Source organism: Entelurus aequoreus, linkage group LG13 (genome assembly GCF_033978785.1).
Source record: "Entelurus aequoreus isolate RoL-2023_Sb linkage group LG13, RoL_Eaeq_v1.1, whole genome shotgun sequence".
Classification (NCBI taxonomy): Eukaryota; Metazoa; Chordata; class Actinopteri; order Syngnathiformes; family Syngnathidae; genus Entelurus; species Entelurus aequoreus.
In genome coordinates this window covers 4893986-4918668 of record NC_084743.1, presented here as the reverse complement: position 1 = coordinate 4918668, position 24683 = coordinate 4893986, and the positions used below count along the sequence as shown (strand labels likewise).

General features: G+C 38.6%; 1 protein-coding gene across 3 annotated transcripts in view; it reads left to right on the top strand.

The window, feature by feature from the left end:
• Positions 1 to 858: 858 nt before the first annotated feature.
• LOC133663719 (basic-leucine zipper transcription factor A-like) overlaps positions 859 to 24683 on the top strand; it is a 75829-nt gene continuing 52004 nt past the window's right edge. Inside the window, exons 1-4 of one of the 3 annotated variants that reach the window (XM_062068403.1) lie at positions 859 to 1091; positions 21042 to 21197; positions 22977 to 23068; positions 23165 to 23342. In XM_062068403.1, coding sequence (XP_061924387.1) covers positions 1025 to 1091; positions 21042 to 21197; positions 22977 to 23068; positions 23165 to 23200 — 351 coding nt within the window. In that variant the 5' untranslated portion in view covers positions 859 to 1024 and the 3' untranslated portion in view covers positions 23201 to 23342. Of the gene's footprint in view, positions 1092 to 10549; positions 10628 to 21041; positions 21198 to 22976; positions 23069 to 23164; positions 23343 to 24683 lie in introns of those variants that run through there. The other 2 variants (XM_062068402.1, XR_009828395.1) reach the window with 2 other exon arrangements.

Below are 24683 nucleotides of genomic sequence, written 5' to 3'. Positions count from 1 at the left end.
GTCTACCATCTACTGGTCACACTTATCATTTCACCATGTACAAAATTAAAATAAGCTTCAAGGTCGGTAAGCACAACCAAAATGATTCCTTACATTAGGCGCACCGGGTGGTAAGGCGCACCGGGTGGTAAGGCGCACCGGGTGGTAAGGCGCACCTGGTAGTAAGGCACACCGGGTGGTAAGGCGCACCGGGTGGTAAGGCGCACCGGGTGGTAAGGCGCACCGGGTGGTAAGGCGCACCGGGTGGTAAGGCGCACCGTCGAGTTTTGAGAAAATGAAAGTATTTTAAGTGCGCCTTATAGTCGGAAAAACATGGTAATCATTTTTCATGGATTTTTTCATTTCACCACTGGATGATCAACAACCATACTCAGTACGGGGAAAGCGTAGTTGTTGGCTGGTGTGGCCAAGAGACGCATCAAGACTTTAACACGCGTTGTAGGTCGGGAAAAAACGGAAAAAAAACGGAAAATATTTTTTTCGATTTCTGACTATAGACGTAAAAATTTAAAAGTGTGCTAAAGTGATTATTAGCTTTAGCCTGAGAGGTTGCTGTCAGGGTAAATCCTTTAGCGTGATGCACACCATATTAAACCTATTTGATGCACACACCATTCCATAGATTAATGGTCAGGCTTATGGTGGTACTAAGCCTATAGATTATGTTTATGTCCCCGCCCCGATTGTTTGGAAGAAGTGACCACAACACGCCCGCCAGACGGAGACGCACTTCCACCCCCGCCCTGGAGGATGTCGCCAATTAATGAAGGCCTATTAGTTAGCGCTTTATAGCCGGAAGGTGTGGCGTTATTGCGCGTGGCGAGCGAGTCGATGGTGGATGAAGGAGGTTGTGTGAGGAGAGCAGTAATACAAGCCTAACCCAGCTTCTGTCTGGTATGCACGCTTTCAGGGCATTTATCTCTCCGCTCGCCATTAGCGAAGGAGGAAGCGTCACGCCAAGCCAACACTTGACCTGGGATGAAACACCTCTGGCTAACTCGGGGCTGGCGGTCACTGCGATCAGATGGTCTTCCGTGCGCGCCTGCATGCCAGACGTCAAATGCCCTGGCAGGCCATCAGAGGGAAATGGAGTGAGAGGACACACACACACACACACACACGCACACACACACACACGCACACACACACACACACACACACACACACACACACACACACACGCACACACACGCACACACACGCACACACACACACACACACACACACACACGCACACACACGCACACACACACACACACACACACACACACACACACATTCTTGTATTTGTTACCTTCTTGAGACCTGAGAAAAATGCCTCCCTCTTTAGGACCAGCCTTTCTAGATATATAAAGAAGTGTATTTACAACATTAATAATATATACATACTATGCAAGTATACAAAAGCCTGTTGTGGAAAATGAGTTGGAATTTCACTAGAAAAAGGTCACAATTTCACAAGAAAAACTGTCAATTTTGGCAGTGTTATGATAAAAGTCGTCATTTTATTCAACCCAAGTCAAAATGTTACCAGAAAAATAGAACATTTGTGCAATATTATGATAAAAGTTGGAATTTTACTTAATAACAGTAGCAATTTTTTAAAAGAAAAGTAAAACATGTTGGCAATTTTATGAAAAGAGTCGTCATTTTACTGGACAAAAGTCACAATTTTATAAGAAAACTTTAACATTTTGGCAATGTTATAATAAAGATCGGAATTTTAAATCGAAAATGATGACAAAAGTCATCATTTTACTCCAAAAAATGTCACTATTTTACAAGAACAACAAAAAAATTGGCAACATTGTGATAAAAGTCAGAATTTTATATGACAAAAGTCCCCGTTTTGCATTAAAAAGTAACATTTTTACATAAAAAAGTCATAATTTTACGAGAATATATTGCAATGCTGCAGAAACAGAAAGAATTTGAGGAAATTGTGCCCAATTTTATAAGAAAAAAGTCGACACATTGTGAGAAAAAGGCTGCTTTTAGTTCATTTATTTTTGTTTTGTTTATAATCTTCATTATTTACTTCAAGTTATTACAGCATGTCTCTATTTACATATTTGACACTAGAATGAGACAGTCAGAGATTACAAAGAGAAACATAGCCAGGACTTGTGATCTCGCCAGAAAGATGTCCAGGCATCGAGTAATTGTCTCTGGCCCCCTGCCTGCGAGAGGCAATGATGAGAGATATAGCAGATTAGTCTCGCTTAACAAGTGGTTGGCTAGCTACTGTAGGACGCAGGGACTAACGTTTATTGATAACTGGCCCTCTTTCTGGGGCAAACCAGGCTTGCTGATGAGAGACGGCCTTCACCCTAACCAGGAAGGCGCCATCATCCTGTCTAGAAACATAGACTACTATTTAAGTCTCACTTGACTGACTACACTAGAGCAAGCCCGGTCACAGGCAATTACAATGTCTGTTAGTCCGGGTGAGGAGTCAGTTAAGCTAGAACTAGCCAGCGCCAGGCTGGATAATCCATGTACGCATAGCAATTCTCTTAGAATAATACACAATTCACATAATGTTTTTTCTGTTGTGTCTGTGTCAGAGGTGGACATGCATTCTACTGAGGTGGCAAATTATGATATGTCCAGTCTATTGCAGCACCAAGCAAACAATCGGAAAATTCCCGTCATATCAATTCCTAGATATGGTCGAAACTATTTAAAGTGCACTACGCATAATAAACGCAACATTGTTAATATTGCCACTACGGATAATCTTAACAAAAACTCGTCAAAACAGCCCAATACCTATAATATGGGCTTTTTAAACATAAGATCATTGTCTCCCAAGGCGTTATTGGTTAATGAGGTCATTAGAGACAACAATCTTAACGTCATTGGTCTTAGCGAAACCTGGCTCAAACCGGACGAATTTTTTGCGCTCAATGAGGCATCTCCTCCTAACTATACGAATGCGCATGTTGCCCGCCCTCTTAAAAGGGGAGGGGGTGTCGCACTAATATACAATGAAAATTTCAACCTTACCCCTAACCTAAATAATAAATATAAATCGTTTGAGGTGCTTACTATGAGGTCTGTCACACCGCTACCTCTCGACCTGGCTGTTATCTACCGCCCCCCTGGGCCCTATTCGGACTTTATCAGTGAATTCTCAGAGTTCGTTGCTGATCTAGTGACGCACGCCGACAATATAATCATAATGGGGGACTTTAATATCCATATGAATACCCCATCGGACCCTCAGTGCGTGGCGCTCCAAACCATAATTGATAGCTGTGGTCTTACACAAATAATACATGAACCCACGCATCGCAACGGTAATACAATAGATCTAGTGCTTGTCAGGGGTGTCACCACCTCCAAAGTTATGATACTTCCATATACTAAAGTAATGTCCGATCATTACCTTATAAAATTTGAAGTTTTGACTCTTTGTCAACAAGCTAATAATAATAATAACTGCTATAGCGGCCGCAACATTAATGCTGCCACAACGATGACTCTTGCTGACCTACTGCCTTCGGTAATAGCACCATTCCCAAATTATGTCGGCTCTATTGATAAACTCACTAACAACTTTGACGATGCCTTGCGCGAAATTATTGATAGTATAGCACCGCTAAAGCAAAAAAGGGCCCCTAAAAGGCGCACCCCATGGTTTACAGAAGAAATTAGAGCTCATAAATTATCATGTAGAAAACTGGAACGCAAATGGCGCGCGACTAAACTTGAGGTTTTCCATCAAGCATGGAGTGATAGTTTAATAACTTATAAACGCATGCTTACCTTAGCTAAAGCTAAATACTACTCAAATCTCATCCGCCTCAACAAAAACGATCCTAAATTTCTGTTTAGTACAGTAGCATCGCTAACCCAACAAGGGACTCCTCCCAGTAGCTCCACCCACTCGGCAGATGATTTGATGAATTTCTTTAATAAGAAAATTGAACTCATTAGAAAGGAGATTAAAGACAACGCATCCCAGCTACAACTGGGTTCTATTAACACAAATACGACTGTATATACGACGGACACTGCCCTCCAAAATAGTCTCTCTATTTTTGATGAAATAACATTAGAGGAATTATTACAGCGTGTAAGTGGGATAAAACAAACAACATGTTTACTTGACCCACTTCCTGGGAAACTTATCAAGGAACTGTTTGTATTATTAGGTCCATCAGTGTTAAATATTATAAACTTATCACTTTCCTCCGGCACTGTTCCCCTAGCATTCAAAAAAGCGGTTATTCATCCTCTGCTCAAAAGACCTAACCTCGATCCTGACCTCATGGTAAACTACCGACCGGTCTCCCACCTTCCGTTTATTTCCAAAATTCTCGAAAAAACTGTTGCACAGCAGCTAAATGAACACTTAGTGACTAACAATCTCTGTGAACCTTTTCAATCCGGTTTCAGGGCAAATCACTCTACGGAGACAGCCCTCGCAAAAATGACTAATGATCTATTGCTAACGATGGATTCTGATGCGTCATCTATGTTGCTGCTTCTTGATCTTAGCGCCGCTTTCGATACCGTCGATCATAATATTTTATTAGAGCGTATCAAAACACGTATTGGTATGTCAGACTTAGCCTTGTCTTGGTTTAACTCTTATCTTACTGACAGGATGCAGTGCGTCTCCCATAACAATGTGACCTCGGACTATGTCAAGGTAACGTGCGGAGTTCCCCAGGGTTCGGTTCTTGGCCCTGCACTCTTTAGTATTTACATGCTGCCGCTGGGTGACATCATACGCAAGTACGGTGTTAGCTTTCACTGTTATGCTGATGACACTCAACTCTACATGCCCCTAAAGCTGACCAACACGCCGGATTGTAGTCAGCTGGAGGCGTGTCTTAATGAAATTAAACAATGGATGTCCGCTAACTTTTTGCAACTCAACGCTAAGAAAACGGAAATGCTGATTATCGGTCCTGCTAGACACCAACATCTATTTAATAATACCACCTTAACATTTGACAACCAAACAATTAAACAAGGAGACTCGGTAAAGAATCTGGGTATTATCTTCCACCCAACTCTCTGGTTTGAGTCACACATTAAGAGTGTTACTAAAACGGCCTTCTTTCATCTCCGTAATATCGCTAAAATTCGTTCCATCTTGTCCACTAGCGACGCTGAGATCATTATTCATGCGTTCGTTACGTCTCGTCTCGATTACTGTAACGTTTTATTTTCGGGCCTCCCTATGTCTAGCATTAAAAGATTACAGTTGGTACAAAATGCGGCTGCAAGGCTTTTGACAAAAACAAGAAAGTTTGATCATATTACGCCTATACTGTATATACCTTTATATACATATATACATATATACATATACCTATACTGGCTCACTTGCACTGGCTTCCTGTGCACTTAAGATGCGACTTTAAGGTTTTACTACTTACGTATAAAATATTACACGGTTTAGCTCCAGCCTATCTCGCCGATTGTATTGTACCATATGTCCCGACAAGAAATCTGCGTTCAAAGAACTCCGGCTTATTAGTGATTCCCAGAGCCAAAAAAAAGTCTGCGGGCTATAGAGCGTTTTCTATTCGGGCTCCAGTACTCTGGAATGCCCTCCCGGTAACAGTTAGAGATGCTACCTCAGTAGAAGCATTTAAGTCCCATCTTAAAACTCATTTGTATAATCTAGCCTTTAAATAGACCCCCCCCTTTTTTAGACCAGTTGATCTGCCGTTTCTTTTCTTCTCTCCTCTTCTCCCCTGTCCCTTGCGAGGGGGAGTTGCATAGGTCCGGTGGCCATGGATGAAGTGCTGGCTGTCCAGAGCCGGGACCCCGGGTGGACCACTAGCCTGTGCATCGGTTGGGGACATCTCTGCGCTGCTGACCCGTCTCCGCTCGGGATGGTTTCCTGTTGGCCCCGCTGTGGACTGGACTCCCGCTGATGTGTTGGATCCACTGTGGACTGGACTTTCACAATGTTATGTCAGACCCACTCGACATCCGTTGCTTTCGGTCTCCCCTAGAGGGGGGGGGTTACCCACATATGCGGTCCTCTCCAAGGTTTCTCATAGTCATTCACCGACGTCCCACTGGGGTGAGTTTTTCCTTGCCCGTATGTGGGCTCTGTACCGAGGATGTCGTTGTGGCTTGTACAGCCCTTTGAGACACTTGTGATTTAGGGCTATATAAATAAACATTGATGATCATTGATGATGATATTTATTTTATTAATTTTTTCCAAAGGGGTGGCATTTCAATTTCTTACACACACTTGTTATCACGCATGTTGACCACTGGGGGAGCACTTGTTATTTCATATGTTGACTTTTAAAAGCGACACACAGTCAATTTGAAATATCCCTCCTTTTTGGGACCACCCTCATTTTGATAGATGTCACCTCCTCATATGGAAGATACTTTTCCTTCTTCATGTCTCAAGAAGGGCGGATAAACAAGAACGCTCACACACACACACACACACACACACACACACACACACACACACACACACACACACACACACACACACACACACACACACACACACACACACACACACACACACACACACACATTCATGTATTTCTTACCTTCTTGAGACCTGAGAAAAATGCCTCCCTCTTTAGGACCAGCCTTGCTAGATATATAAAGAAGTGTATTTACAACATTAATAATATATACATACTATGCAAATATAAAAAAGCCTGTTGTGGAAAATGAGTTGGAATTTCACAAGAAAAAGGTCACAATTTCACAAGAAAAACTGACAATTTTGGCAGTGTTATGATAAAAGTCGTCATTTTATTCAACCCAAGTCAAAAGGTTACCAGAAAAACGGAACATTTGTGCAATATTATGATAAAAGTTGGAATTTTACTCCATAACAGTCGCAATTTTACAAGAAAAAGCTGAAAATGTTGGCAATTTCATAAAAAGAGTTGTCATTTTACTCGACAAAAGTCACAAATTTATAAGAGAACTTTCAAATTTTGGTGACATTATAATAATAATCGGAATTTTACTTGGCAAAATGATGACAAAAGCTTGTTGTGAAAAGTCAGTTGGAATTTCACAAGAAAAAGGTCACAATTTCACAAGAAAAACTTACAATTTTGGCAGTGTTATGACAAAAGTCGTCATTTTATTCAACCCAAGTCAAAATGTTACCAGAAAAACGGAACATTTGTGCAATATTATGATAAAAGTTGGAATTTTACTCAATAACAGTCGCAATTTTACAAGAAAAGTAACAATTTTATGAAAAGAGTCGTCATTTTACTGGACAAAAGTCACAATTTTATAAGAAAACTGTAACATTTTGGCAATGTTATAATAAAGATCGGAATTTTAATTTGAAAATGATGACATAAGTCATCATTTTACTCCAAAAATGTCACTATTTTACAAGAACAACAAAAAAATTGGCAACATTGTGATAAAAGTCAGAATTTTATATGACAAAAGTCACCGTTTTGCATGAAAAGGTAATAATTTTACATGAAAAAGGTCATAATTTTACGAGAAAATATTGCAATGCTACAGAAACAGAAAGAATTTGAGGAAATTGTGCCCAATTTTATAAGAAAAAAGTCGACACATTGTGAGAAAAAGGCTGCTTTTAGTTCAGTTATTTTTTGTTTTGTTTGTAATCTTCATTATTTACGTCAAGTTATTACAGCATGTCTCTATTTACATATTTATTTTATTAATTTTTTACAAAGGGGTGGCATTTCAATTTCTTACACACACTTGTTATCACGCATGTTGACCACTGGGGGAGCAGTTCACTTTTTTTTTAAAAAACACTTGTTATTTCATATGTTGACTTTTAAAAGCGACACACAGTCAATTTGAAAAATCCCTCCTTTTTGGGACCACCCTCATTTTGATAGATGTCACCTCCTCATATGGAAGATACTTTTCCTTCTTCATGTCTCAAGAAGGGCGGAAAAACAAGAACGAACACACACACACATACATACACACACACACACACACACACACACACACACACACACACACACACACACACACACACACACACACACACACACACACACACACACACACACACAGATAACGCGGCTCTAAGAAGTCATGCAAACACGGCAAGGTTTTAGTTGATATTAAAGATGTAAACAAGCGCACACACACACACACACACACACACACACACACACAGACACACACGCACGCACACACACACACACACTAAGCCTGCCCAATCAAAGAGCGCACGAATGCCCCCCCGCAGTGTCTGCAGGCTCTGCGTTTAAAAGAGTGGAGCTCTCACAGCACAGATCAATTAGTAACGCCTTGTGACGACGCTAAGCAGGCCGATCCCTTCAATGGGCACGTACATAACAGGCCTGATTTTGCATGACAACACCCCCCCCCCCCCCCCCCCCTGACATTTTGTCCCTTTTAGCCCTGATTGAACTATTAATCAGTCTAATGTGAGCCATGGCAAGCTGTTTATCAACTCATCTATTCCCCAGTCGTGACAACACACACACACACAACATGTGAGCACAAGGACTAACATTGTGCTGCCACCAATGTTGCATCTAATAGTTCATATGTGTGGGAAAAAACTCCAAAAAATCTTGTTTTTCATGAGCTATGTGGTAGTATTGCATGTCTGGGTGGTGCTATGTGGTAGTATTGTGGTGCTATGTGGTAGTATTGTGGTGCTATGTGGTAGTATTGCATGTCTGGGTGGTGCTATGTGGTAGTATTGTATGTCTGGGTGGTGCTATGTGGTAGTATTGTGGTGCTATGTGGTAGTATTGTGGTGCTATGTGGTAGTATTGTATGTCTGGGTGGTGCTATGTGGTAGTATTGTGGTGCTATGTGGTAGTATTGTATGTCTGGGTGGTGCTATGTGGTAGTATTGTATGTCTGGGTGGTGCTATGTGGTAGTATTGTATGTCTGGTTGGTGCTATGTGGTAGTATTGTATGTCTGGGTGGTGCTATGTGGTAGTATTGTGGTGCTATGTGGTAGTATTGTGGTGCTATGTGGTAGTATTGTATGTCTGGGTGGTGCTATGTGGTAGTATTGTATGTCTGGGTGGTGCTATGTGGTAGTATTGTGGTGCTATGTGGTAGTATTGTGGTGCTATGTGGTAGTATTGTATGTCTGGGTGGTGCTATGTGGTAGTATTGTGGTGCTATGTGGTAGTATTGTATGTCTGGGTGGTGCTATGTGGTAGTATTGTATGTCTGGGTGGTGCTATGTGGTAGTATTGTATGTCTGGTTGGTGCTATGTGGTAGTATTGTATGTCTGGGTGGTGCTATGTGGTAGTATTGTGGTGCTATGTGGTAGTATTGTATGTCTGGGTGGTGCTATGTGGTAGTATTGTGGTGCTATGTGGTAGTATTGTATGTCTGGGTGGTGCTATGTGGTAGTATTGTGGTGCTATGTGGTAGTATTGTATGTCTGGGTGGTGCTATGTGGTAGTATTGTATGTCTGGTTGGTGCTATGTGGTAGTATTGTATGTCTGGGTGGTGCTATGTGGTAGTATTGTATGTCTGGGTGGTGCTATGTGGTAGTATTGTGGTGCTATGTGGTAGTATTGTATGTCTGGGTGGTGCTATGTGGTAGTATTGTATGTCTGGGTGGTGCTATGTGGTAGTATTGTATGTCTGGGTGGTGCTATGTGGTAGTATTGTGGTGCTATGTGGTAGTATTGTATGTCTGGGTGGTGCTATGTGGTAGTATTGTGGTGCTATGTGGTAGTATTGTATGTCTGGGTGGTGCTATGTGGTAGTATTGTATGTCTGGTTGGTGCTATGTGGTAGTATTGTATGTCTGGGTGGTGCTATGTGGTAGTATTGTATGTCTGGGTGGTGCTATGTGGTAGTATTGTGGTGCTATGTGGTAGTATTGTATGTCTGGGTGGTGCTATGTGGTAGTATTGTATGTCTGGGTGGTGCTATGTGGTAGTATTGTATGTCTGGGTGGTGCTATGTGGTAGTATTGTGGTGCTATGTGGTAGTATTGTATGTCTGGGTGGCGCTATGTGATAGTATTGTGGTGCTATGTGGTAGTATTGTATGTCTGGGTGGTGCTATGTGGTAGTATTGCATGTCTGGGTGGTGCTATGTGGTAGTATTGCATGTCTGGGTGGTGCTATGTGGTAGTATTGCATGTCTGGGTGGTGCTATGTGGTAGTATTGTGGTGCTATGTGGTAGTATTGTATGTCTGGGTGGTGCTATGTGGTAGTATTGCATGTCTGGGTGGTGCTATGTGGTAGTATTGCATGTCTGGGTGGTGCTATGTCAGGGGTCGGCAACCCGCGGCTCTAGAGCCGCATGCGGCTCTTTAGCGCCGCCCTAGTGGCTCTCTGAAGCTTTTTCAAAAATGTATGAAAAATGGAAAAAGATGAGGGGGGGAAAAAAAAAAGTTTGTTTTAATATGGTTTCTGTAGGAGGACAAACATGACACAAACCTCCCTAATTGTTATAAAGCACACTGTTTGTATTAAACATGCTTCACTGATTCGAGTATTTGGCGAGCGCCGTTTTGTCCTACTAATTTTGGCGGTCCTTGAACTCACCTTAGTGTATAACTTTCTCCGACTTTCTAGGACGTGTTTTATGACACTTCTTTTTCTGTCTCATTTTGTCCACCAAACCTTTAACGTTGTGCGTGAATACACAAAGGTGAGTTTTGTTGATGTTATTGACTTGTGTGGAGTGCTAATCAGACATATTTGGTCACTGCATGACTGCAAGCTAATCGATGCTAACATGCTATTTAGGCTAGCTATATGTACATATTGCATCATTATGCCTCATTTGTAGCTATATTTGAGCTCATTTAGTTTCCTTTAAGTCCTCTTAATTCAATGTATATCTCATGACACACTATATGTATGTAATATCTTCTAATTTGTTGCGGCTCCAGACAGATTTGTTTTTGTATTTTTGGTCCAATATGGCTCTTTCAACATTTTGGGTTGCCGCCCCCTGTGCTATGTGTTAGTATTGTATGTCTGGGTGGTGCTATGTGGTAGTATTGTGGTGCTATGTGGTAGTATTGTATGTCTGGTTGGTGCTATGTGGTAGTATTGTATGTCTGGGTGGTGCTATGTGGTAGTATTGTGGTGCTATGTGGTAGTATTGTATGTCTGGGTGGTGCTATGTGGTAGTATTGTATGTCTGGGTGGTGCTATGTGGTAGTATTGTGGTGCTATGTGGTAGTATTGTATGTCTGGGTGGTGCTATGTGGTAGTATTGTATGTCTGGGTGGTGCTATGTGGTAGTATTGTGGTGCTATGTGGTAGTATTGTATGTCTGGGTGGTGCTATGTGGTAGTATTGTATGTCTGGGTGGTGCTATGTGGTAGTATTGTGGTGCTATGTGGTAGTATTGTATGTCTGGGTGGTATGTGGTAGTATTGTGGTGCTATGTGGTAGTATTGTATGTCTGGGTGGTGCTATGTGGTAGTATTGTATGTCTGGGTGGTGCTATGTGGTAGTATTGTGGTGCTATGTGGTAGTATTGTATGTCTTGGTGGTTCTATGTGGTAGTATTGTATGTCTGGGTGGTGCTATGTGGCAGTATTGTATGTCTGGGTGGTGCTACGTGGTAGTATTGCATGTCTGGGTGGTGGTCCTGCTTTGGAAGTCATGTGTACCCCTTCCAGAGATCACATTCAGTTCCCTAAAACATCCCCATGTTGCACAATGAGATGTAAACATGGGATTAAAAGTGTACATTCTGGTAACTATGGATGTCAAATATACAGTCCAGGCCTAAAGTTTGGACACACCGACCATCTTAGAGCACCATAGTCGGTGCACCGTTTTAAGAAGGGACTAAAAAGCCATCTTTTTGGCACTGCTTTTATCTCATTTCTCTGCCTTCTTGTTTTTAAATACACTGCTTATCTGTTTTATCCAGTGCTTTCATGCTTTTATTTCTATTTGTATCTATGTTTCTGTTTGATCTAGAGTTTATCTACTGTTTTGCATGTTTTCGTTTCTATTTAAAATTTATTTTATATATTCTAACTTTCTATTTTTATTTTTTTAATATTTTGTAGCACTTTGAGATTTTAACTAATGTAAAGTGCGTTTCAAATGTAATTCATTATTATTATTTTACCTTCTCATTCAATGTGTTTTCTTTATTTCCATGACTATTTAGATTGTAGATAGTCACACCAAAACTATGAATGAACACATGTGGAGTTATGTACTTGACAAAAAAATAACTGAAAACATGTTTTATATTCTAGTTTCTTCAAAATAGCCACCCTTTGCTCAGAAGGGTTAAAACACTTTTTCAAAGCATCTCTAAATCAACTTCAGATCTATTTTCATGTTTTTTTACGGCAAAAAGACAAAATATGCAATATTTTCTCCCTGAAAAACTTTCAGAGTCAAATATGTGATGTGAACTAATTGGAGCCTTAATATGTCAACAATATTGATGTTGATTCATTAGTATTTTTTTGTGCAAAGACAGTTTCTAATTAAATAAAAAGTACACTAACACTAGCATGTTGACTTTTTAGTCCGAGTCATCTCAGTCATATGACTTGATACTTGACACATGCTAACATTAGCATGCTAACTTTTTAATCCAATTTCGCAACTGAACACCTCACAGTCATTTAACTTGGTACTTGATACACGCTAGCTGTTAGCATGTGTCAAGTAGTGCGCTAACTTTTTCAGTCAATTTTACAGCCGAATTCCTCAGAGTCATTTAACCTGGTACTTGACACATGCTAACTGTTAGCATGCTAAGGTTAGCATTTTAGCACACTAACCTTTTCAGCTCATTTTGCAGCCAAACACCTCAGAGAGTTATGAGTTGGTACTTGACACATGCTAACATTAGCATGCTGACTTTTTTAACCCAATTTCGCAGCCGACCACCTGAGAGCCCTATAACTTACTACTTGACACATGCTAACTGTTAGCATGCTAAGGTTAGCATTCTAGCATACTAACCTTTTCAGCTCATTTTGCAGCCAAACACCTCAGAGAGTTATGAATTGGTACTTGACACATGCTAACATTAGCATGCTAACTTTTTTAACCCAATTTCGCAGCCGACCACCTGAGAGCCCAATAACTTACTACTTGACACATGCTAATGTCAGTATGCTAACACTAGCATGCTAACTTTTCTTTACATCCAATTTTTGCAGCCGAACACCTCAGAGTCATATAACCTGGTACTTGACACATGCTAACTGTTAGCATGCTAAGGTTAGCATTCTAGCATACTAACCTTTCCAGCTCATTTTGCAGCCAAACACCTCAGAGAGTTATGAGTTGGTACTTGACACATGCTAACATTAGCATGCTGGCTTTTTTTAATCCAATTTTTCAGCTGACCACCTGAGAGCCATATAACTTAGTACTTGACACATGCTAATGTCAGTATGCTAACACTAGCATGCCAACTTTTTTTAATCCAATTTTGCAGCCGACCACCTGAGAGCCATATAACTCAGTACTTGACACATGCTAACATTAGCATGCCAACTTTTTTTAATCCAATTTCGCAGCCGACCACCTGAGAGCCATATAACTTAGTACTTGACACATGCTAATGTCAGTATGCTAACACTAGAATGCCAACTTTTTTTAATCCAATTTTGCAGCCGACCACCTGAGAGCCATATAACTTAGTACTTGACACATGCTAACATTAGCATGCTGACTTTTTAACCCAATTTTGCAGCCGACCACCTGAGAGTCAAATAACTTAGTACGTGACACATGCTAACATTAGCATGCCAACTTTTTTTAATCCAATTTTGCAGCCGACCACCTGAGAGCCATATAACTTAGTACTTGACACATGCTAATGTCACTATGCTAACACTAGCATGCCAACTTTTTTTAATCCAATTTTGCAGCCGACCACCTGAGAGCCATATAACTTAGTATTTGACACATGCTAACATTAGCATGCTGACTTTTTAACCCAATTTTGCAGCCGACCACCTGAGAGTCATATAACTTAGTATTTGACACATGCTAACACTAGCATGCCAACTTTTTTTAATCCAATTTTGCAGCCGACCACCTGAGAGTCATATAACTTAGTATTTGACACATGCTAACACTAGCATGCCAACTTTTTTTAACCCAATTTTGCAGCCGACCACCTGAGAGTCATATAACTTAGTACTTGACACATGCTAATGTCAGTATGCCAACTTTTTTTAATCCAATTTCGCAGCCGACCACCTGAGAGCCATATAACTTAGTACTTGACACATGCTAATGTCAGTATGCTAACACTAGCATGCCAACTTTTTTTAATCCAATTTTGCAGGGTTAGGGTTAGGGTTAGGGTACTTGACATATGCTAACTGATAGCACGCTAACGTTAGCCTTTAGGTTTGGCTTGTGCATTTCCTCAGCTTGGTGGCCAATAAATGACATGTTTTATTTTAATAATTCCTCCAAATAACATTAGTCTGTTTTGCTTGCATGTGCGACTACTTCTACTACGTGTACTACTGCGTGTACTACTACGTGTACTACTATGTGTACTACTGCGTGTACTACTACCTGTACTACTGTGTGTACTACTGCGTGTACTACTATGTGTAGTACTATGTGTACTACTACGTGTACTACTAGGTGTACTACTGCGTGTACTACTACCTGTACTACTGTGTGTACTACTGCGTGTACTACTATGTGTAGTACTATGTGTACTACTACGTGTACTACTAGGTGTACTACTGCGTGTACTACTACCTGTACTACTGTGTGTACTACTGCGTGTACTACTATGTGTAGTACTATGTGTACTACTACGTGTACTACTAGGTGTAGTACTACATGTAGTGTCTGAGACGTAATGTGGAATTACATTCCTGCAGGGCTTCCAGAGGGTCGATGGTGGCAAAATATGTGGGTAAACGCCACCTTTGGTAGCGGCGAAGCGGGAGAGATTTGAAAGCCCTTGGTCAGCGAGTGCAGACTGGCCACGCCCACTGGCGTCTCGCCAACATCGCGTGCTTTGTCCCCCCCCCTCCCCCCGCAGCGGGACAAAGACCACAATCAGACCTCGCGCCCTGCCGTGGCGAGGAGGGCGAGGGGAAGACCGGACCTTTCCGTGAACTCTCCTGGTCTTTGTCTCTGCGGGAGAATGAAGACTTTTCAAGCACCAAAACGTCTAAATGAAGTAAAAATAAGAATATCAAGTAGCATTGGCCGTTAGATGGCACTCTTCAGTGTCCTGGCTCCTGATTGGCTCAGCATTATTAACATTAGCATGCTAACTTTTATTTTTTTAAAGCCAATTTTGAAGTTTAACACCTCAGACTCATATCATCTGGTACTTTACACATGCTAACTGTTACCATGCCAACTCTTTTGGCTAATTTTGCAGCAAAACGCCTCAGACATTTTTATTGTTAGCATGATAATGTTAGCATCCTATTATACTAACATTAGAACGCTATCTGTTTTTAGCCTAATTTAACAGCTGAACACCTCAGAGGCATATGACTTGGTACTTGACACATGCTAACTGTTAGCATGCTAAGGTTTGCTAATGTCGGCATGCTAACTTTTTCAGCCTCGATTGCGGCTGAACACCACTTAGTCAAATGACTTGGTACTTGACACATGCTAACTGTTAGCATGCTAAGGTTTGCATTCTAGCCTGCTAACTTTACAGCCAAACATCTGAGTCATATAACTCGGTACTTGACACACGTTAACATTAGCATGCTAACTTTTTTTTAATCCAATTTTGCAGCCGAACACCTCAGAGTCCTTTAACTTGATACTTGCTAAACGCTAACTGTTAGCATGCTGATGTTAGCCTTCTGGCATACTAACATTAGCATGGTAACCTTTTTGGACAATTTTGCTGTTGAACGCCTCAGTTTCATAAGTTGGTATTTGACACATGCTAACTGTTAGCACATGCTAATGTTCAGTATCATGGTCACTGACAGGCTCAGCTTCAGGCAGCATCGCTAACATTAGCATGCAAACTTTTTTAATCCAATTTTGCAGCCAAACACCTCAGAGTCCTTTAACTTGATACTTGCTAAACGCTAACTGTTAGCATGCTGATGTTAGCATTCTGGCATACTAACATTAGCATGGTACATGCTGCTGTTAGCATGAATCGGTTTAGAATCCAAGAAGAATAAGAATTGTGATTCAGGTTGCCTGGAAATACCTTACAAATTACTTTTAAAAAATAGATTTTTTTTTTTTTTTTTGAAACTTAAAAATGTTTAAAATTTGTTTTTAATTAGTTGTTTTTTTTAAAATTGAGTTTTGAAAATGATGAACCAATTTAGAATCAGGATGAATAAGAATCATGATTCTGATTGCATGTAGATGGCCTAAAAACCTGTTTTTTAAAATGATTCTTATAAATGTTTTTATTTATTTTTTATTGATACATTTTTTATTGATTTATGAGAATTATAAATCGATTTAGATTAAAGAAGAATATGAATTGCGATTCAGGTTGCCTGGAAATTGCTTAAAAACGACTTTAAAATTTTTATTTTTTTTAATAAAAAAACAAACTTTAAAATGTTTTAAATTTATTTTTAATTAGTTGGTTTTTTTTAAATTAAGTTTTGACAATTATGAACTAATTTAGAATCATGATGAATAAGAATCATGATTCTGATTGCATGTAGATGGCCTAAAAACCTGTTTTTTAAAGTTATTCTTATAATTTTTTTTATTTATTTATTATTATTATTTTTTAAATTAATTTATGAGGATTGTGGAAATGGCTTAGAAACAGCTTTTAAAAATAGATTTTTATTTTTTTTTTAAACTTAAAAATATTTTACATTTATTTTTATTTATTTTTTTTTTTTATTGAGTTTTGACATTTATGAACCAATTTAGAATCGGGATGAATAAGAATCATGATTCTGATTGCATGTAGATGGCCTAAAAAACGTGTTTTTAAAAATGATTCTATTTATGAGAATTATGAATCGGTTTATAATCAAGAAGAATATGAATTGCGATTCAGGTTGCCTGGAAATGGCCTATAAACGGCTTTTAAAAATAGATTTTCATAAAAAAAAGTAACTTAAAATAAAAAATAAAATTTTTTTTTAATTAGTTTTATTTTTTAAATTGAGTTTTCAAAATGATGAACCAATTTAGAATCAGGATGAATAAGAATCATGATTCTGATTGCATGTAGATGGCCTAAAAACCTGTTTTTTAAAATTATTCTTATAAATGTTTTTATTTATTTTTCATTGATAAATTTTTTATTGATTTATGAGAATTATGAATCGATTTAAAATCAAGAAGAATATGAATTGTGATTCAGGTTGCCTGGAAATGGCCTAAAAACGACTTTTAAAAATAAATTATTTTTATTTAAAAAAAAACTTTAAAATGTTTTAAATTTATTTTTAAGTAGTTGTTTTTTTTAATAAAGTTTTGACAATTATGAACCAGTTTAGAATCAGGATGAATAAGAATCATGATTCTGATTGCATGTAGATGGCCTAAAAACCTGTTTTTAAAAGTTATTCTTATAAATGTTTTTATTTATTTATTATTATTTAAAAAAAAATTATTTATGAAAATTATGAATCGATTTAGAATCAAGAAGAATAAGAATTGCGATTCAGGTTGCCTGGAAATGGCCTATAAACAACTTTTAAAAATAGATTCTTATAAAAAAAACTAACTTAAAATAAAAAATTTTTTTTTTTTAATTAGTCTTATTTTTTTAAATTGAGTTTTGACAATTATGAACCAATTTAGAATCAGGATGAATAAGAATCATGATTCTGATTGCATGTAAATGGCCTAAAAACCTGTTTTTAAAAATGATTCTTATAAATGTTTTTATTTATTTTTTATTTATTATTCATTATTTTTTATTTATGATTATTATCCATCAATTTGAAACGAGAAGAATCAGAATTGTGATTCAGGTTGCCTGGAAATGGCTTAAAAACGACTTTTAAAAAATAGATATTTATTAAAAAAAACAAGCTTAACATGTTTTTAATTTATTTTTAATTAGTTGTTTTTTTTAAATTGAGTTTTGAAAATGATGAACCAATTTAGAATCAGGATGAATAAGAATCATGATTCTGATTTCATGTAGATGGCCTAAAAACATGTTTTTTTTTATTATTCTTATAAATGTTTTTATTCATTTTTTATTGATTGATTTTTAATTGATTTATGAGAATGATAAATATTGTAATATTAGCCGCACTTTGGACACCGCAGGTTTGAGACGAGGATAACGAGCGTGTGTTTAGTAGTGAGCGACAACAAATGGAACTAATTTGGGAAGGTGCGTCCATGTTTTAGGGCACTGAGCCTGCAGGGAGCTTGGCATCTATTGAGTCTGTTTCCGGCACGCTATGCTGTGTGGGCAAGTGTATAATGATGCATGCTTGCGTGTGTGTGTGTGTGTGTGTGTGTGTGTGTGTGTGTGTGTGTGTGTGTGTGTGTGTGTGTGTGTGTGTGTGTGTGTGTGTGTGTGAGGAGGAGGGGGGGGGGTGACAGGGAAAAGTGTGTGCATGCATGGATTTATGATGTGAAGGGGGGGTGAGCATGACCCACTATTCTTGTTTTTGGCATGAAATGACTAATATTGTCACGCTTGCCTTCTTTGGGCTGGGCTGAGTGGACCAATCACGAAGGTCCACTCTCCTGCAAAACAAACAAACAAACACCAGTTGGTGTTTGTGGAACCTTTTATTTGGCGGTCTACTTCCAAAAGACCACTTTGTGCGTGTTCTTCCTGTTCCATTGTGCTATTGTGTGGCGTCCTTAGTCCTTGGTCACGTCTTCCTTCTCTGTGGACCTTCACGTCTCACACACCCCCAACTAACAAAAACAACATTTATTATTATCATTTTTTTTTTTTTTTTTTTTTAGTTTTGAAAATGACGAATCGATTTAAAATCGGGATCAATAGGAATCACGATTCTGGTTGCATGGAGATTTTTTTAAAAACTGATTTTTATAAGAATTTTTTTTAATGACAATATATATATATATATATTTTTTTTTTTAGTTATGAAAATTATGAGTTGATTTAAAATGAAGAAGAATACGAATTGTAATTTGGAAATGGCCTAAAAACAGCTTTTAAAAATTTAATTTTATTAAAAAAAAAAAAAAAAAACATTATTTTTTTACTAGTTTTATTTTTTTTAATTGAGTTTTGAAAATTATGAACCAATTTAGAATCAGAATGAATAAGAATCATGATTCTGATTGCGTGTAGATGGCCTAAAAACCTGTTTAAAAAAAAAAAATTCTTATTAATGTTTATTTTTTATCGATTGATGAGAATTATGAATCGATTTAGAATCTAAGAAGAATAAGAATTGTGATTCAGGTTGCCTGGAAATGGCCTAAAAACGACTTTTAAAAACTAGATTTGTATTTAAAAAAAACAACTTTAAAATGTTTAAAATTTATTTTTAATTAGTTTTTTTATTGAGTTTTGACAATTATGAACCAATTTAAAATCAGGATGAATAAGAACCATGATTCTGATTGCATGTAGATGGCCTAAAAACCTGTTTTTAAAAATTATTCTTATAAATGTTTTTATTTATTTTTTATTTTTTTATTTTTTTATTGATTTTATTGATTTATGAGGATTATGAATCGATTTAGAATCCAAAAAGAATAAGAATTGTGATTGAGGTTGCCTGAAAATGGCCTGAAAACGACTTTAAAAAAATTTATTTTGATAAAAAAACAAACTTTAAAATGTTTTAAATGTATTTTTAATTAGTTGGGTTTTTTAATTGAGTTTTCACAATTATGAACCAATTTAGAATCAGGATGAATAAGAATCATGATTCTGATTGCATGTAGATGGCCCTAAAAATCGTGATTAATAAGAATTGTGATTCCAGTTGCATGGAGATGGCTTAAAACCGAATTTAAAAAAAAATTGGATTACTCTAAAAAATCAAACAAAAAATGGTTGTTGTTTTTTTTATTAGTATTATTTTTTTAAATTGAGTTTTGAAAATTATGAATCGATTTAGAATCAAGAAAAATAAGAATTGCAATTCTGGTTGCATGTAGTTGGCCTAAAAATTAGTTTCTTTTGTATCATTCTTAGAAATGAATAAATAAAAAATGTAGCGATTTATGAACATTATGAATCGATTTGGAATTAGGATAAATACAAATCATGATTCTGGTTGCATGTAAATGGCCTAAAAACATATTTAAATAATAAATCATGTAAAACACATTTTTGAAATGGATTTTTGAAATTTATGAATCAATTTAGAATCGTCATAAATGTACATAAATTACAATTCATGTTGCATGGAAATGGCCTAAAATCGTGTTTAAAAAAAAAAAAAAAAGTATTCTTATTAAAAACAAAAAAAAACACTGTTTATTATTAATATTATAATTTATTCAATTGAGTTTTGATAATTATGAACGGATTTACAGTTAGGCTGAATAAGAATGGCGAAAAACTGAGGCTTATAAAAAATTATATATATATATATATATATATATATATATATATATATATATATATATATATATATATATATATATATATGTATATATATGTATATATATATATGTATATATAAACTGAGTCTTATAAAAAATTATATATATATATGTATATATATATATATATATATATATATATATATATATATATATATATATATATATATATATATATATATATATATATATATATATATATATATATGTGTATATATATATATTTATATATGTGTATATATAAACTGAGTCTTATAAAAAATAATATATATATATATATATATATATATATATATATATATATATATATATATATATATATATATATATATATATATATATATATATATATTCATGTCCTCCCTACACAAAGTAGTGAGAGCAGCACTGGACATAGACACTAAAGAAAAAAAAAAGGTGGAACAAAAAAGATGATGACTGTCATTGACAAGAAGCCTGCAAAAACATGTTGCTGTGGAAATGTAATCATGTTGTGGGAAATGTCTCCGCCCCTCTGTGAAGGACAGATGCTGCCTTATATATCACACCTCATCTAAAAGACAATCTTCTTACAGTGAAGGCAGGCTGCTGGCTGGTGGTGCAGGAACAGGAACAAAAACAGAAACAGGAACAGGAACATGAGGGTTGTCAACAACACCGAGCTGACTTCTTCCAAGCACGGGGAGAAGTAGAGGATGTTCATGGAATTAAAGAAAGAAATCATCAAAAAGGTGACAGAACGTGTAGCGAGATAACTTGGTGAAGCAGTCGGCGCGTAGTGCTGCCAGTCTGCGCCTTACTGTGGCGGATCAGTCCATAAGGAGGTAACATACAAACATTTATCCATGAAAATATAGAGAAGCTGCAAACGCAGGAGCAGCTGGAAGGAGACACTGTAGAGCAGTGGTCCCCAACCACCGGTCCATGGATCGATTGGTACCGGGCTGCACAAGAAATAAAAAAAATAAAAAAACGTTTTTATTTTAGTTTTAATTTTTATTAAATCAACATAAAAAACACAATTGACACTTACAATTAGTGCACCTACATTATATATCAATATAGATCAATACGGTCAGCAGGGATACAGTCCGTAAGCACACATGATTGTATTTTTTTATGACAAAATAAAAATAAAATAAAATATATATAGTCTAATGCGGGTAATAAACGGAAATATATTTATTTTTTCTCAAATTTAGTGGGTGCGCTTATATACCGGTGCGCTTTATAGTCTGGAAAATATGGTAAACTTCCACCAAATGGGGGGGGGAAGGGGAAACATGTTATTTTGTAGACTAACAGATACTACGTTGCTTCATTTGGAAACAATTAAGGTATGTAAATAAACATTTACAGAATCTTTTTGTGTAAATAACTCATTTGACAACATATATATCTGCGACTTATAGTCCAATGCAGGTAATATAAGGAAATATATATATATATTTTAAATTTAGTGGGTGCGGCTTGTATACCGGTGCGCTTTTTAGTCTGGAAAATATGGTAAACTTCCACCAAATGGGGAACAAAAACATGTTATTTTGTAGACTAACAGATACTACGTTGCTTCATTTGGAAACAATTAAGGTATGTAAATAAACATTTACAGAATCTTTTTGTGTAAATAACTCATTTGACAACGTATATATCTGCCACTTATAGTCCAATGCGGGTAATATACGGAAATATATATATATATATTTTAAATGTAGTGGGTGCGGCTTATATACCGGTGCACTTTTTAGTCTGGAAAATATGGTAAACTTCCACCAAATGGGGGGGGAAGGGGAAACATGTTATTTTGTAGACTAACAGATACTACGTTGCTTCATTTGGAAACAATTAAGGTATGTAAATAAACATTTACAGAATATTTCTGTGTAAATAACTCATTTGACAACGTATATATCTGCCACTTATAGTCCAATGCGGGTAATATACGGAAATATATTTATTTTTTCTCAAATTTAGAGGGTGCGGCTTATATACCGGTGCACTTTTTAGTCTGGAAAATATGGTAAACTTCCACCAAATGGGGGGGGACATGTTATTTTGTAGACTAACAGATACTACATTGCTTCATTTGGAAACAATTAAGGTATGTAAATAAACATTTACAGAATATTTCTGTGTAAATAACTCAGTTGACAACATATATATCTGCCACTTACAGTCCAATGCGGGTAATATACGGAAATATATTTATTTTTCTCAAATTTAGTGGGTGCGGCTTATATACCGGTGCACTTTTTAGTCTGGAAAATATGGTAAACTTCCACCAAATGGGGGGGGGGGCGACGACATGTTATTTTGTAGACTAACAGATACTACAACAAAACCACCAAGAACCCACAAAAGGCGAGAGAAATGTGCTGAGCTGACACGATGCTGCTGCCCTCATAGTTGAGTGGTGTCAAGTTTCACCAGGAAATGACAAGATGGCCGACTGTGCCGCTACCAAGCACACCCAGTTGTTGTCGACACTTCTTCTGTCTTCTTGTTTCCAGGAGACCAGCAGAGCTGTGTGGAGGCGCAGGAGGAGATGACGACGCTTCCTCGCTCTTCTCCCATCCACCCACCACCTGATGAGATAAAAGAGGTGAGCAACAATGTCAGAGAGAAATATCTTTTTGTTCCGTAGGAGTCTTTGTTAAACCTTTTCCTGCTGCCACAACACCTAAAATAACATCTTCAGGGTCGCCCCCACTTTGCCTCCATGACGCTACACTGAGACAAATAGCAACAGGGCGAGGCTTGAAGGTTCATCCAGCCATCTGTTGGAAGATGAAGCTGGCAGGAAGTGATGGAGGGATTTATATCCTGGTCAATGTCAGGTGGCGCTCCTTCGCCCTCATATGATGCTCCCTCGCCCCCATATGATACTCCTTCGCCCCCATATGATGCTCCCTCACCCCCATATGATGCTCCCTCACCCCCATATGATGCTCCCTCGCCCCCATATGATGCTCCCTCACCCCCATATGATGCTCCCTCGCCCCCATATGATGCTCCCTCGCCCCCATATGATGCTCCCTCACCCCTATATGATGCTCCCTCTCCCCCATATGATGCACCCTCGCCCCCATATGACGCTCCCTCGCCCCCATATGACGCTCCCTCGCCCCCATATGATGCTCCCTCTCCCCCATATGATGCTCCCTCGCCCCCATATGATGCACCCTCGCCCCTATATGATGCACCCTCACCCCTATATGATGCTCCCTCGCCCCCATATGATGCTCCCTCGCCCCTATATGATGCACCCTCGCCCCCATATGATGCTCCCTCGCCCCCATATGATGCTCCCTCGCCCGCATATGATGCACCCTCGCCCCCATATGATGCACCCTCGCCCCCATATGATGCTCCCTCGCCCCCATATGAGGCACCCTCGCCTTTATATGATGCTCCCTCGCCCCCATATGATGCTCCCTCGCCCCCATATGATGCTCCCTCTCCCCCATATGATGCTCCATCGCCCCTATATGATGCACCCTCGCCCCCATATGATGCACCCTCGCCCCCATATTATGCACCCTCGCCCCCATATGACGCTCCCTCGCCCCCATATGATGCTCCCTTGCCCCCATATGATGCTCCCTCGCCCCCATATGATGCACCCTCGCCCCTATATGATGCACCCTCGCCCCTATATGATGCTCCCTCGCCCCCATATGATGCTCCCTCGCCCCTATATGATGCACCCTCGCCCCCATATGATGCTCCCTCGCCCCCATATGATGCTCCCTCGCCCCCATATGAGGCACCCTCGCCTTTATATGATGCTCCCTCGCCCCCATATGATGCTCCCTCGCCCCCATATGATGCTCCCTCTCCCCCATATGATGCTCCATCGCCCCTATATGATGCACCCTCGCCCCCATATGATGCACCCTCGCCCCCATATTATGCACCCTCGCCCCCATATGACGCTCCCTCGCCCCCATATGATGCTCCCTCGCCCCCATATGATGCTCCCTCGCCCCCATATGATGCACCCTCGCCCCTATATGATGCACCCTCGCCCCTATATGATGCTCCCTCGCCCCCATATGATGCTCCCTCGCCCCTATATGATGCACCCTCGCCCCCATATGATGCTCCCTCGCCCCCATATGATGCTCCCTCGCCCGTATATGATGCACCCTCGCCCCCATATGATGCTCCCTCGCCCCCATATGATGCACCCTCGCCCCCATATGATGCTCCCTCGC